We start from the raw sequence: 16,806 nt of genomic DNA, 5'->3' as shown, positions 1-16,806 counted from the left end.
GTATTTGAAAAAATCCTTAGTTCTAGACAATTCTGAATTGGAATATTGGAATACTTTAGGCAACACGTTAAAAAATTGTTAAAAACAGAAAGAGAAGACTGGAAGATAACTGAACCAAGAGAAGATGACTTTGTTTTGCTTTAAAGATTAAATGTTTTCTATGTTCACTGTGATGCAAGCAAGTCAGGAAAAATATGAAAAAAAATAGTAGTTGAGGGGATTTTGGCAAAGTTTCATTCAGGGTGAAACTGAGGACAGTTAAGCACTGCTCCAGGGCTTACAAGGTTCTGGAACACTCTCCCCGTATCATGGAATAATTTAGGCTGGCAGCGGCCCCTATGGTTACCTAGTTGAACCAGTTACTTAAAGCAGATCTAACTTCAAAATTACATCAGGTTGCACAGGGTCTTGTTCAGTTCGATTATGAGCATCTCCCAAGGTAGAGGTAAAGTGACAGAAACTGGATGGCCTCTCTGGACAATGTGTTTCAGCGCTTAACCATGGTCATTGTGGAAAAAACCGTGAAAAATACTAGGGCAGTTTAAAAACAGGTTATACAGGAATCTTTCTGCAGCAGGCAAAGCGTAGCTGATTTTATCTTGGAGCAGGAAGGAGGATGTATGAGACTAAGTCTTTTTTGGATCTGTATGTCTATGAATTTTGTGGTAACTAATTCTGTAAATAATATATTTTTCTACTTTTAATTGCAGCAGGAAAAGAATCAGGAAAGCTCAAGAAATAAAGGTAAGTGCTAATTATTTTCAAAATGTGGGGATTCTTGTAATTATCACAAATCTATCATCCATTGTTGGTAAAAAATTATCCAGACAGATTGCTGAGCGTTTTGGTATTTGAAATGACAAAAATACATCCAGAAAAGGGGGGTGAAATGTAGAAAGTAAATGCATGAGCTACTATTTTTGGAACTCTGCTGGAGATGAACAAGGCTGGCTGCTGTGCTCTGGATGAGGTGGGCTGCACAGCTTCTCGCTAAGTTTGTGACCTCGACTATGGATGCTTATTATACTTCAGTGAAACATCAGTCCTGTCAGTTGAGCTTGTCCCTTTCCATTTAGTAAATCTGTAATTGGATGTGATTCCAATTTATGCACAAATTAATCACGTCCTTAGTAGGCTGCCTTGCAAAACTACTGTCATCTGTGGGGTTTTGCATACAATTTTTTTTTTTTTTTTTATACTTTCACTGCACCTTACTCTGTGCCCATGGCTAAGCACTACATGAGATAGAATATCCAGGTTAAAGAAACAGCCTTGTATCAAGAAAATTAAAAGAGTTCAGAAACCCAAATTACGGATTTCATGCTTCTGTCTAATATAAGGTCTGTTAAGAAACAGAACACCCAAATATCTTGGTTAAAAATTTGATAAGCAACCAATGTAAGGTAAAACTGCCAATAAAGGCAAAGATTGTTGTCTTGGTATTGTGGTTGCTTACAGAGGTAAGCTATGAGGTATTTTAAAAAGGAAAACAGAGGGAAGGTAGAAGAAGAAAGAATACCAGTTAAAGGTTACAAAGAGAGGAGGGAATTAAGTGACAAACTGACCTCTCTCTTTTATTGCCTTAGGAAGCAATGCTTAATCATATCACCTGAGTTGGCTGTTCTTAATTCAGTTATTTATGTATCACAGTACTCATTAATCTCAATTTCCTTGCTTTCCCTCACACTAAGGCTATACACGGGCATCTGAAGACAAACTAAATTTGATGGTTGTTTGGAGTTGTGTCAGGACAATTATGTTTTGCATGATGATATGATAATTTACATAATCTGAAGGACCTATGGTCCTTCATTTGAAGAATGTGAATGGTAAAATAAACCAAAAAAACCCCTTCAGTTTCAACCAGTTTGTGATTTATAATTTTCTTTTCTGAGGTAATAAAATATAAAGTTGAATCCTCTGTAGATGTAGTGAGTGTATCCATGATGTATTGTTCAAAAACCTTTCTTCTCTTATGACTTAATGCAAATTCTATAAAAGATTGTGAAAGCTCAGATTAGATGACAGAAATAAGATATTGGTGAATACTTAATTTTAGAGAAATTACAAACTTTAAGCCTCTGTCTACAAAGAAGGATACTGAAATGGGCCATTCTTGTGGATTTTTATGATTTGTTTCAGTTATGCTGTTTGACGCTACCCCCCCCCCCGCCCCCCCGAGTTGCCAGGTGTATGGTCATTATGGTATATATGTCAGGAACAAGTAAAAGTAGGAACAAAATAATGAGCTACTTGGGAGTGACTTCCCATCGTATTCATTAACTGTTAGTTTAGTTAACTAACCACAGAAACAATTTTCAAAGGCTTATAAAATATTGCCCGCAACCACAGCCAAAGCAAAGCATTAAACTCTACTTGAAAGGTGGTATCCATTACCTCCAAACAGGCACCGAAATTGGTGCTCAGCTGCACAAAATTTGTTGTGATTATACCAGTAACGTCTCTTGAGGAAATTTTTAATCTACTAAATTTCCTGCATGCTGTGCATGTCTCTGCCTAAACTGACAATTCAACTTGGAAGATTTCAGTGGTCTGAAAGACTACTCACGCACAGGGTAGGCTTTCAAAAAAATTATTCCACTTTTATATATATACAGATATGCTTCATTGCTTAATGTTGTTTTTTGCGTTGTTTTGTGGTTGGCTTTTTTTGGCCTTTTCGTATTCTTTAAGTTTCTTATTCGTTTTCGTATGTGCTTTTTCCATGTCATTGCAAACTTTCAGAAAGGTATTTTTGTTTGACTTGTAGCTTACAGCATATAAGATGTTAAAAGTTTTTCTGCTTAAAATACTGGTTAGTTTGGATGAAAGAAGGCTAAGCTAATGTTTCAGCATAAACATTCCTATGTTGTCAATGAGCATCTACCCTTCTCATGCAGTATCTAAATGCACTGGGCTCTGCAGGTGTTCTTGTGAGATAGGTAGGTTATCCCTAGGTTCTCAGGACAGGGTTCTAACAGTATTCCTTACACTCTCTGCATAGGGAAGTTACTGCATACAGTAAAAGGACAAAAACATTTTCTGTGGTTCCTTAAATGTTCTGAAACTTTCAGAACCAATATTGTCTTCTTAATTCAGAGGACAATTACAGCCCATGTTAAACATCCCTACCAAATGAAAGTCGGGAGTCTCTGGTGTGCCTCGTAACTTCCACTGCTATCAGTATTTCAGTATCTAATTTTTATCCAGTATTTCTTTAAGATTGTATTTTTATAAGAGGAAGATATTGCAGCAGAATTAAAGTTAAATGCCTTTTGTCTCCAGCAGGTTCAAGACATTGGTAATAAGCACCATTCCGTATCTTTTATTATATTATAAATGCCTAGTAAATTTTTCATTTTATTTCATTTATTGCTATAAACCAAATCTGATTCCTATTCATATTTTAGTAATGCTGTTATTGTTTTGTAGTGTTTTCTCCTGACATTTTTCTGACCCACTTGTTTTTCCCATCTGTTACTTCTGCTGTCAGCCGCTAAGTCAATCACACCAAAATAGAAGCCAATACTCAAACATGCCCTGTTCTGACACTAATCCCATCTCTCTCTGATCTGTGATATTCTTTTTCTTGTTTCATTTAGTGGATAACAGAAATTTGTGTACACTGCTTGAGAAAAAAGAAACACTGCTTTTACGTAAAATAATATGTTAACATTTTACAATTTTGGTGTACGCTGGCAAACTTCCTTATACTTCTGAGAATTTTTTCTGCATGAAAATCATTATCACCAGTGCAAAATACAAATGAAATTAGTTTCATAGCACGTCTTTAGCATGAAAGAAATAACAAAGAAAACAATCACCAACTAAAACCTTGCTAAATTTTATTTGCTGGTTTGGAGTCACAATTTGACCTTCTTTACCTCTCTTTTCCAGTGTTAACTCCTTCAGACAAATGAACATTTATTCCAAACCTATAGTGGATAATAGAATAGAGATTTTTGTGATGAATTGGAAACACGTTTGGCAATATCAGAAATTGTATTGTATTTAGGCAGTGTGCAGAATTTTCTTTCCAGCTCACGCTTAACTTTGGAGACTTTCAGGCGCTTTTAATAAAGGACTTTATAAACTTTAAAGTGGAAATTGTTTCTGACAATATTATTCTGGAAAACTTTTATTTCTGAAGAACCAGAATGTTGACTAGTGACACATATCAACTTTTTGCCAAACTTCAAAGTCATCTCAATTCCTTTGCTCAGAAAAGCATGGGTGCAATGGAAATAATTAGTTACAAAATATTTCAGTTAAGTGGTAATGTTTCAGATGATCAGTTTTCAAACTCAGTCACAGTTACTTTGAATTACAGGACAATAATTTTTATTTTTTTAAGAACTAAAAATTAATTTCAGTATAGAAAAGCAGTGTGTAACATATGTTTCTAAAAAACAACAGCAAAACCAGAGAAAATCTACCAGAACAAAAAAGCTAAAAACCAGTTTTGAATTTAGGCTGAAAGTAAGGTGGTCGTTTTGCTGATATTGAATGATGAGGTGATATTGTACACAACTTGTGTAACTTTGGCTGTCTGTCTTAAAGCAACTTAAAGAACAGTTACTGAAAGATATGAAAATTGCTCCAGCTAAGATTTGGAAAATGTACATTTTTTATAGCATTTGCAAAACGTGCATGTAAATAATTCAAATTATATTAACTCGAACCGTTTTACTTAAGTACACTTTAGAGACTGACTGGATAGTATACTGTTAAAATTTTTGCTAGCTACTATTGATCTGAGCTTTGATCGTCATTAACACCCAAAACTGAACAGGAGAATATTGACTGACAGCACTTTAATTACAACCTGAGTTTCTAACTGTATTCAATCCTTCTCATTCTATGTTTACCTTAATAATCTGAATGTGAAATCGTTGTTGACTCACAGATCAGTTTCAAAAATATAATTTTCTATTATTATGAACATATTGCCAAGCTCTTCTGATATCATTAACAAACATCTGTTCCTTTTGTGATCTTTAACTACCAAAAATACAGAGGATACCATATGGGCATCACTTGCATACCTTACTTGCTTTGTATGCCTTAAAAAGTTAGCATACCTGCACAACACTTGTGGCCTTGTCTGGGGTTCCAGATTGGTGTTGTAGTCTTTTTTCTGTACAATGATAAATGTAAGAGAAGGAGGAGTGAGAAAAGCTTAAGATTGTTCAAAATTGAAAGAATTTAAGGACAAAACCAGTAGGGCCTTAATTAAATGAATAACCTTTAAATGTGACAACTTACCTTGAGATACTCTCAAATGTCAGCGGGTGAGCAAACTGTGAAGTCTCTCCTGCAATATGGCGGGCTGTTACCGCTTTTGGTAATGGACAAAGCTGTGTCTGATGCAGAGTACATGGCATCAGCATCTTATATCATGTTAAACCAATTAACTATGGCAAAAAATGCACATCATTACTGTCGGTAATGTATCCAGTGACTCATTATGTCTGCCTAAATTTGTATTTCAACAGACTTGTATTATCTGGGTATGGTTAGAATCTGAACTGCAATCCTCCTGGACTGAATTGATTAATGTTTTAGTTTGTTACACTGTAGTAATCCTTCTCTGGTAGAGGAAGTACACATCAGAAAAAAAAAGTAGTATTTTAGAGAATGTACGTAACAGCAGGCAGGTTAGTAAATGTTTGTCTGAGAGGGTTGTTTTCATTGGAATGCAGCTGCTAAATAATCTGACCTACAGTGTTCTTTGTTCCAATGTTCTTTTCTTTGTCGTTATGTTCCAACTTACCCGAGTGAATAAACTTTTAAGAGGTGGTATGAGGATTGTTTGAACTAAGTGTGCCGAATACTATCCCCTTTATCCTATTCCATTCTCCTCCAAAGCCTCGTCAGCTGAAACTCAAATCTCTTCTGCCACTTAAGAATTGCTGCTGTCTTCCACTCGAACAATTCTCCATCCCTTTTCATTTCCATGCTCTTACAAGATACCCCCAGACACGGTGTTATTAATTGAATGTTGTGGGGTTTTATTTATTTGTTATTATCTTGGAATGGCTTTAGCATGATTAACATTTGTAAAAATGTTCCCCTTCCCCCCCCCCCCCCCGCCCCCATTCTGAACCAGTTCAGTCAGGTTTTGAAACGCATTGAAAAGAAACAAAACTCTTTATCTGTGAAAATAATTTTAATATAATAGTTAATCTTACAATCTTCTTTTTGAACAGACCTGAGACTCGTTGTGAGAAAATGAAGTGTGGGGGTCAGATATCAGTTCTAGGTGATTTCTTTGGTAACAGTGCAATTACCCAGACTTTTAAAGTATACATTAAGAGGAAGGTCTTTGCTGTACTACACAGCTTTGTGAGAAGGCTTTCTTATTTATTTTAGACAAAGCATTAATTGGTGAAGTTGAATTCCAGTTTTGAGATCTGTCTGTCAACACAGCACAGTATTTGTACAGTAACCTAGTCAGACTTGCTACCAGTGTAATGCCATGGAGATAAACAGAGTAAACTGCAAGAATATGTTTGACTCACCAGTTGTTGTCTTGAGGTAAATGTTCTTTATGTTAGTCAAGAAAGTAAGTAAAAGTACTCAAGTAATAACAAGTGAATAAAGCATGGTTCAAATATAAGAGTTGCAGCATTTACCATCTTTTAAAATACAGACATACATTCCATACCAGTGAAAAATTGTCTGCAGTTTTAGTATGGTGGTGTCAGGGGATGAACAGCATCACATAGAATTTCTTGAGTGTTATGTTAGAAATGATGTCCATATTTCAGCATAGGAGTTATTTCTAACTTTATGTTCGTTGGCTCCAAAATTTCTAAGTCCACTTCTGCTATGACAAGTAGGTATACTAAAAAGGTAGTAACTAGAAAACAAAAGAGCCAGAATGACTCTGAAAAGTTTTTGTAAATGACACAAAAATTCACAGCTGTCACTGTATTTTCAGAAAATGCATTGGAACAACAATATATGTCTGTAATTTGTTCATTATTTCTGCCACTAATCTGGAGCTATGTGAGGGGGTCACACATATCCTGATGACCGCTACAGAGATACCTACTGATATATATTACATATATATTATCATATACGTATGCCTTATATATGTAATGATAATGGAGAAAATATGAAGACAAAAATATACTCCAACTGTGTTTTGTTGCATTCATAATAGAATGAAATTCATGTGAGATGTATCTGACTTGTTAGCAGCTTTAGGAATTATACACAGAAAGAATTTCTTTCTTCTTTTGGTTTTCTTTATGGCAGAGAAATGGACATTTGACTTCATTCTTCTTCTCACGTGTAATGTTCATGCCATTCAGAAACTTGGAGGGGGAAAAAATGGCCTGTGTCAAAATTCCAGGCAAGAATTCTTGTACTGCAAAATGATATATCTATACTAGCAAGGGATATAATGGTTATTTCTGTATGTAGTAGCATTGTAGAGCTCACACAAGAGATTAGTGTCCCTATCTAGTTTTTTAAAAATTCATCCATGTCGTTCTAAAATTTAGGTTACATTCTGTTAAATTGTTGAATCTCTTTCAAAGTAGGCATTTCAAACTTGCCTAGAAAGAATATGTTCAGCAGTATTCATGAAGTTTCTCTCTGTAGTGCACAAATGCTTCATTTGAACAGATAGAGATTCAGCACCAGTGGGGTGGGGGGTAGGGGATTCCTGAATACTTACTGGAATACATATTCATTCCCGTTCAGACTCTACTAGCATTAAAGAAGTCACCCAAAGGATGAATGTAGCACTTCTGCTATTTAAATTTAAATGTATTAGTAGTCTGAATTTTAATGATGTGTGACCCACAAATGATTTTGAATAGTAGTACAGTTTGACTATGCCGTGGTTTAACCCCAGCTGGCAACTAAGCACCACACAGCCGCTCGCTCACTCCCCCCACCCCAGTGGGATGGGGGAGAGAACTGGAAGGGTGAAAGTCAGAAAACTCACGGGTGGAGATAAGAACAGTTTTTAATAATTGAAGTAAAATGAAATAGAATAGTAGTAGTAGTGATAATAATAGTAATAATAATACAATAATAATACACAAAGCAAGTGATACACGATACAATTGCTCATCACCCACCGACCAATGCCCAGCCCGTTCCTGAGCAGCGATTGCTGCCCCCCAGCCAACTCCCCCCAGTTTATATACTGAGCATGACGCCATACGGTATGGCACAGCCCTTTGGCCAGTCGGGGTCACCTGTCCTGGCTGTGCCCCCTCCCAGCTTCTTGTGCACCTGGCAGGGCATGGGAAGCCGAAAAGTCCTTGACTAGTATAAACACTACTTAGCAACAACTAAAACATCAGTGTGTTATCAACATTATTGTCATCCTAAATCCAAAACAGAACACTATCCCAGCTACTAGGAAGAAAAAATCAACTCTATCCCAGCTGAAACCAGGACAGACTAGCACTCTGAATTTTTTTTTTTTTTTTATGTATATTTTGTTTAATAGCTACCATGTAAAAGTAGCTACTGTTTAACATGAACACTCTATTGGAAATGTTTTGGAGAGTTTCTTGTGTTGTTTCTGGTGTAGGCTGAGGACAGTTAATAAACATGAATTTCTTTAAATTAGTCTATTCTTTTATTATTAATAATATTGAGTTTTGTACGTTAAAAATCATGCTTAAAGCTTTGTAATTTCATATATTAAGATTCTTCTCTGTGCTTCAGACAAGACTAGACTAGACTTCACTTTAAAGAAGAAATATTCTGAAATACGTGTATTTTCAATAATACTAGCTTTGGTGTACTTCTTTCTTTCTTCTTAAGAGGTACACAAAGCACAGATGGCTTTATGAAGTAATTTGAATTAGCTCTTGAGCGCTAAAGGCTTGCACTAAATTCATAGAGCAACTGCAATGCAATGAGAAAGTATACTTGAATCCTTTAATATACATAATATAAACATTAGTGCAGTGTCTGTAGGCTATGCGTGTTATGTTTCTCACATGTAGTGAATATTCATTTGATTGTGCTAACAATAGAGATCTAAGAATGTAAAATGGGTCATTCCCTGTGAAGCTTAGAGCTCTCATGGCTTTGGTGCATTTAGGGCCACTGGTTTAAAATGTTACCCACCTCTTCTGCATACCCTGCTCCTTTGCAGAACCTACCGTTCTCGTAATGAGCGGCAAAACATGATTTGTATCAGCACTGCAGGTACCTTAGTTAAGTTTGGCATACACTGGCCACTGCCAGTGGGGGCAGGTTATTTCACAGTACTTGTGCTGTAGAAGGCAATTGCTATGACTAGAAATAATCAAATCAGAATGATAGAAAGAGCAACTTCTGTTTTGTGTTGCAGACTGTTGAAGCAAGGTAATCTCCACATCTTAACACTTTGAAGTTTTCCTTTTAGAATAGATTTTCAAAAAGAATAGCATATGCTAGAAACTATTATAATGCTGTTACACTAGAAATAATTATACACTGTAATAGCTAAAGAATCAATGTTAGAATTTTGGGGAAAGCAACTTTCAGTATTTGTTTTTATTCTGTAACATAACCCTTGATTTATCAGAAGATCTCCGTATGATTTCCATATAAGCTTATCTAAAATAGTTTTCTGTGATACCTTGTTACTGAACAAAAAGAAGGCTATGGTATTTATATCACTGAAAAAGATATACATAGAGGTCCTTTTAAAAATCCACAGGGATCTTTACAAGCTCTACAAGCATGCTTCTTTAGATATGAACTTAAAAAACAGTAGTTCAATTAGACTGTTCATAAAGGAGTCTTTAAAGGAGAGGAGTAGTTTCCTGGGGGGGGAAAAAAAAAAAGTGAAGTCCAGGACGAGTACATAATATTCAGAAGCAACAGATCACACGTACTGGTATTTCAGAAATAAATTCTATTTAACTTACATTGTTTTAAAAGAAATACCTGTAAATAGATGTCTTTTTAATTCAGGTACCATGCCACTGTTTTTTATTGTACATTTATAACACTAAAGTTTAATAGCGCTCAACATAACCTGCAGATCGGTTTTCTGTGCTGTTTATAGGCTATAAAACATTGCTTTTAAGAACACTTATGCAGAAAAAAATGACACATTTGTGTTATACAGGAGAAATTTCCTTACTCATAGCACCTAAAACAGAATTACTTTTTGTATTCATTGTGAATTCTTTAGAATGCTATTGATTGTATATTGGGAACATGTTTTCTCATATCAGATATCTCTTGCGAGCAACTTAAAGGACAGTCAGGACTTAGATAACGTTGAAAGATGAGCCTGATGAACATGCCTTCCACCCCCAGCCTCGCTCCCAATTATTGCAGCGCTGCATAGCACCCAGAAGCCAGTTGAAACAATTAGAGTATTCATTTTTGCCTTACTCTTTGCGTAGCAAGGGTTGATGCATTTTGTAATCCATTAAGGTCGTGTTCTAGTTTACCCCAAGTACGGTCTTTTGCCACTGCTTCAGACACCAGAACACGATTAACAGTGTCAGATCCTGTTAATGTTTACATCATAACTGGAAGCAGATATTAAAGTGAAGTGCAAATTAAAGACTACTAAAATGCCTGCCACTAACAATTATGGTGGGGCAGTATTGAATTTCTCATTTGTTTCCAAAGGTCAGATTAATAAAGCTGCATGGCACATTATCATAAAGGGTGGACCCAGCTGTCTGTTTTGATTATGCTTAAAAGTCTAGTGTTTCTAAGGAGACTTTGCAAGGAATGAATGCATCCATTTTAACTAGCAGTTAAATGTGGGTAATTATTAGACCCTTTTCTGAAGAGATCCAAACCAGAGGTTGCTGTCGATCAAATGTCTTTCTGCTTTTCAATTTACAAATATAAAAAGTAGGTTTCTTTTATAAATTCCTTTCAGTTTTTAATCCTTGAATTTTAAATAGGTCCCCAAGTACCTGAAAAGCTAATTCCTTAGATGAACCAGCTGTAAACTAAACTGTATCAAATATTAAAGATAGACCTATCGATATCTATTCCAACACGACTTAATGAAACTTTGTGGTTTTTTTTTTTCCCCTCTTTCCCTTTTTCTTGATTCAGAAGTATTTTCAAGAATCTTATTAAAAGAAATAGTGGTTTTTTTCCCAGGAGAGGGAACACCAAGAGTTTCCTGCTATTTTGTCTACATGACAGAAATACGAAAAAATATTCTCTGTCATTACTCCTACTGTGAAGAACGTAGGGATCTTTAGGAAAAATGTTAATTGTATGGGTATCTAGTACAGATATCTATCTGTCTGTCTGTCTGTCTGTCTATCTAATACCATACTAATAATCTAGTACCCCGATACATGAATAAGCAAAATCCCATGGGTGTTACACAAATGAACATAACTTAATATTACAAGTATATTCCCCATTTGGTACTTAAAAGAGCTCTAGTGTGTTAAATTTTTTGGAAAACAAACTCCAGGTTTGTTGCCAAGTAGAGAGCAATTCTTTTCCCCAGAAAATTTACACTGGAACTGATCCCCATTTATGCACAACTTCTTCAGAAAGTAATTTCAGCACAAAGGGACACTAATGGGCTTTAAATGAGGGAAATTTTATCTTCTGAAAGTGTACTTTTTTGACAATATACATGTTGGCTAGCCAAAGATATTCCACAGACTAGAACTACAAGCAGTTTAACTATTTAAATTAAAGATTTTAATTCATTTAAAACAGTGGATAGATAGTTTATAGCTTAAAATTTAACTCTCTAGAGTCAAATTAAAAACTACGTTTACGTTGCAGCAGTGATTAGTACAAAAAGATACAACACTTCTTCGATTATGCAGTGTCATCTGTCTTTAGTAAATGAATGCAACTTTCTGCCCTTTCTTCCTAATAATAGAAATTCTGGGCATTTTTTGAAAATAGCTTTTTAAAGGTTTGTTAAAATGTAAAAATGAATTAGATATTGTAAAAAAAAAAGAAAAATAATTGTGTTTTTTTTTTTTTTCTTTAAAGCCACATAAATTAACAAAAATCACAGCACCCTGTGAAGAAAAAGGAAACTACTGATTTGGCAAGAAGTTTTGTTGCCGGTAGAGTTACTAAGATATAGATCTGCATATATTGCTGAAAGAATTGAATGATTTTCAGGTTTATATTGAAAATGAGATTAAATATGATGGTCAAATTTCAAGGAACTGGAATAACCTTTTTGTTATAATCAAGGTTATAATTTTGAAACAAACAAAGAAAAAGGAAAAAAAAGTTAATCAACTGTATGATGACTTGAGTAACAAACATATCATAAAGAAACAGATATGTTCATAACGTATCAGGGAAGGTTTTCCTAGCAGAAATAGAGAAATAATAAAAAGTATTATATATAACACTACTTAAACCTCATCTGACATGCTGTATCTGTGTCTGAATGTTCATGTTTCAGATTGCATTGAATTTAATCTTGAACAGGTACAGAGAAGCGCTACTGCAGTGATGAGATAGTATTTTATAAGTGAAAACTCAAGAACTCGTCTTGTTTAGCCTAGCAGAATGGAAGACTTGAAAGCGTTTTTGGTAAAAATGTTTGAAAAGAGTATGGAGCTCCTGAAATGAAAAGTTAGCTGGATTATCATTATTTTAAACAAGACGCAGTTCTCCTTCCATGCAGCAAGACATTTCTTTAAGTGCAGATTATTCCTCTTTGCGTGAATTAATGTGATAGCACCAGATTTACATATATACCATCCGTGATTGTGTGCAAATGATTTCAGGAGGAATTTCCCTGGTTCTGTGGAACTAAGGAGGAGATTTGGTACTTCGTCAGTAGACAGATTTGTTTGAGTTCATGCGAAGTGATACATTAATGAAAAAAAAATCTTCAGGAAACTGCCTGAAGGAGATGGTAGAAGGACCCACAGCCTCCCCTTTAAATTGAAGCAAGACTTCCTTTATCTGAAAGACTAATCTAAGGTAATCTGTTTACAGGGCAAGGTAATATGCTTCATTTGGGATATGATAAAACCTCTTTTTTGTTGCCTTCTGCTTCCTGTCTAAAGATAACTCTATTTGTGTAGCCATGGCCTGGATCATTTTCTCTAAAGCCTTCTTTTTCAGTGTTCTTTCCCACCTGTGCCCCATTTTGTGTAAGCTGAGTCTCCATTTTTCATACCAGCCATTCATATCTTTGATGATGTGACATGGCAGAAAGTAATCCGTGTTCTCAGGAGAGAACATGTGTAAGGCTTTAAAATGCAACCTCCCGTGAATATCCAAGAGAAGGAAATGCCTTTGAACTTCCAAAGCTTTTTAGAGATCAAGTATTGGAAGTCACTTCTCGCTTTTTTCATAGTCATGGGACACAGAGCTTTCAGTTTCAGAGTCCAAAGAGGAGTGGACTTTATGGGATAGTCTGAGGGAAAACAGTTCAGGTGAATACTCAATCTGGATCATGTCTTTACCTGCATATTGTTTGTCATTTGACCTATGCTTCCATCACCTTGGAGAGCCTGATGAATCTTCAAACACAAATTGTATTTTATTTATTAATATTCATTCCAATATTTTCTAGTCTTTAAGATGTTATCTGAAATCCTAATAGGATAAACTCCTACTGATTCTTAAAGATTTTTTGATGTATATGACGTATGGATAATTGTCAGAAAAAGTTTGTCTTACAAAATTGTAATAGTTGACAATTAGGTTTGCCAAATTTTGTTTTGCCCAGATACTGAAAGGATAGCCACATGGTATCATGGCAATGGTAGTAACAAACCGTCATTCTGTGTGGCCCTGCATAACTACAAGTGGAGGCATTTGGCTGTTTAGGCAGCAGTTATTAATTAAAAAGCTGTTTACCAGCGTTTCCAGCCTGGGAAAGAAATACAATAGGACAGATGTTTGTCCATACGTCTATCAGAATTTTCGTGCACAAGGATTGGTTAAAAGGTAAATCCATGGTTTATAAAGTCCTGGCTGATCCTTAGTTAAATAATCTAAGAGATTTGACAGAAATGATTACACATCTAAATACCATTCTATAAGCAAGTGTCTTTGTATCTAAAAGAAAAGTGATATAGGAGGATGCTTTCTCCTCTTCATGCTTGCTGGACTTTGTAGTATATAGAATCTACTTGCACATACGGTACACTGGCTATAAATTATTGTTTTTCTGGCATTTGGCTTCCTGTCTAGACTTAGTCTAAGCATAGGCTTAGATCGCTATGCTGGCAGGGTCTCAATACAAAAATTCTCGATAATAAGGTTCAAATTACTCTCTATTTAAATTATGCACAAAGAAGACAGATACCATTGTGAATGCTGGCCCACTAGCAATAACCAGTTAAATCTTGATGTTTTTCTTCTCTTAAAATACCATAAAAATCAATGATGGCATTGCTTGAATAGAAATTTAAGAAAAAGTTTTATTATGGTTCAAAAATAAATAAATCTGAGAATATTAAAGCAAGCATTTTTCTTAGCTTTATAAAATCCTGCATAGAGCTGATTAAATGAAGGCTCTCAGGAGGAAGGTAAGAATAAAGAATTTTAGCAAATAGAAACGCATACAAAAATCCCCTTTGTATTATAAATGCTGCCAAGGTTCTAATTAGCACACGTTGATTCTTCCTCATAAAATGTAAAAGCTGTGATTTTGTAGCTTTAAGGATAATTGCCCACTAAAAATGCACTATAAATGGGGGAAAAAAACTCAATAAAATAATATTCTGGTATCATAATTTCTGTGCTCAAAGGGTCTTTTATCTAGCTTGCACTCTGCTCTGATTAGCAGTAATCTGACCTTCTTTCCCCGGAAACACTGAAAAATCTTGTTACTCTTTATAATTCTTACTGACATCTCAAAATAAAAGCAATATATAGACTTAACGAGTATGATTAATGAAATAAAATTGGCAGAAGTCATACAGCATCATAAAATCTAAATAAAATGTACTTATATTGCTTAAACAGAGTCTTTCTAGGGTGGTTCAACATGCTCCTATGTAAATATATATGAATAAACTTATAGAAATACATGTATATATGTTCACAGACATACACACACATAAAATGTAAGGACTGAGCCATAAATAGATGTGGGCTTACTTTTGCTGTTTTTTTTTCAAATTTAGCAGGGAATTAGTTGTGTGAAGATTGAATCTAGGCTCCCACCTATTCACAATGAAGAGTGGCACAGTTACTAAGCCCTTCAGTGTGCAAAATGTGTAATGCAAAATAGTCAAAATGCAGATTAGCTTTAAACTGGTTTTATTATAACTTGGTAGATACAATTTAATAGTATATATCGACACTGATTGACCAATTTAGTTGTTTTTTTTTTCTCTCTTGTACATCACTGAAACATTTGTTATCTTTACATCTGGAGATAAAAAACCCTGTAAAACAAAGGGGGATTTCACATGGTTTCACATAATCACATGATTAGATGTTTATCTGATGAAATTATAACCCTTGTGCAGGTACTTGCTGTTTTCCACTTAAGTTTAAAAACTTAATTTCAATGTAGGAAAAAAAAAATAAATCGGAAGCTTAAGTTAGATGCTTAAGGCAGTCAGTGCAAGTATTTTCTGTACCTTGTGTTAGTAGAAGGGCAGACAGAAAACATGCTGAAACAAGTTTGAAACTTTTATTCTATAGAAAGCTTGATAATGATGCTGAACACAGAAATTTGTCTATGTGGTAAAGATTGCTTTAAATTATATATTGGGATGGATGCTGGTAATAATACAGATAATTTTGCATGTGGCTGGTCATTATTTAGGCTGTTCATAAATTTGAAATAGACCTGGCTGGATAAAGCCCTGAGGAACCTGGTCTGACCTCATACCTGAGCCTGCATTGAGCAGGAGCATGGACTAGAGACCTCACAAGGTCCCTTTCAACCTGAATTAGTTATGACTCCTGATTCCTTGTTCTGTGCATTTCCAGCTTTGCTTGAAAACATGATTAGCTTAACAGAGACCACTCTAAACATTAATGATGCAAAGAAAATCTTACAAAGTTACTCAATAATAAATTGTTTTCACAGGCTCATAGGCTTTGCTGGTTGGAAAAATGTATCAACAATTTTTAAGTGAACAGCAAATATGTTTGACCATACCAAGTGCAATTTTTAAAAGTGACTGATATCACATGTTGAATGGCTGTATTATTAGAACCCATTTCAGATCTCTGCAATAGAAGTTTAAATATTTGCTTTTAAAAATAATTCAGTGTAAAAGAAAAACTATTGTTGAAATGCGGCATTTCATTCTATTGAGGGAAGTGGTCAGGTTGCCCTTAAGTCACAGTAAAAGCAATGTCATGACATGTCACAAAGATGAGCTCTATCAACTAACAGGCTTTTTAGCTTTTATGTAATGTCTTTAATACAAGCCTTGAGTATGGGCTTTTTTCTGCTCCAGAAGACCGGGAATTAGTTTGTTTCCCTTGTTTTCTGATCCTTCTGTGCTTTGCCTTTATATGAAGGTAGTGTTAAATAAATAAAAAACGCCAAAGAAAGGAGCAAAAAAACCCCACCTCATCATTTCCATATCTGGTGCAAATGATTTTCCCTTATGTGCCTGCATAAAAGCATTGTCAAGTAAAATAAGTGTGTTTGTGGAAGATGGAGATAAGGATTTGCCATTGGACCCGTACAGTAACTTAGAGTAGACAGGAGTAAAATTTTTCAGAGGCACAGCAATGGAACCATTTGTTTCTCAAAGGCTTCACTCATAGGTATTTCAATAGTGTAGGGATTGTTGTTTGTTTAAAATATATTTCTGTCTGTGTTTTCTCCTTACTATTGAAGTAAAAGGATGTGGCAAACTCCAAAATGCATACAGAATCAGTAGCGAG

The 16,806-nt window shown here is 35.1% G+C and overlaps 1 protein-coding gene across 3 annotated transcripts in view; it reads left to right on the top strand.

The window, feature by feature from the left end:
- Positions 1-16,806, top strand: part of FSTL5 (follistatin like 5) — a 362,482-nt gene that overhangs the window by 85,448 nt on the left and 260,228 nt on the right. For all 3 annotated transcript variants that reach the window (XM_082314957.1, XM_082314955.1, XM_082314956.1), the window contains one exon: positions 711-744. In XM_082314957.1, the coding sequence (XP_082171083.1) occupies positions 711-744 (34 nt within the window). The remainder of the gene's footprint in view (positions 1-710; positions 745-16,806) is intronic.

The sequence above is a fragment of the Platalea leucorodia genome, assembly GCF_965183815.1.
Source record: "Platalea leucorodia genome assembly, chromosome: 6".
Lineage (NCBI taxonomy): Eukaryota > Metazoa > Chordata > Aves > Pelecaniformes > Threskiornithidae > Platalea > Platalea leucorodia.
Note: the sequence above shows the minus strand (reverse complement) of the source record. Positions and strands in the feature narration are given on the sequence as shown.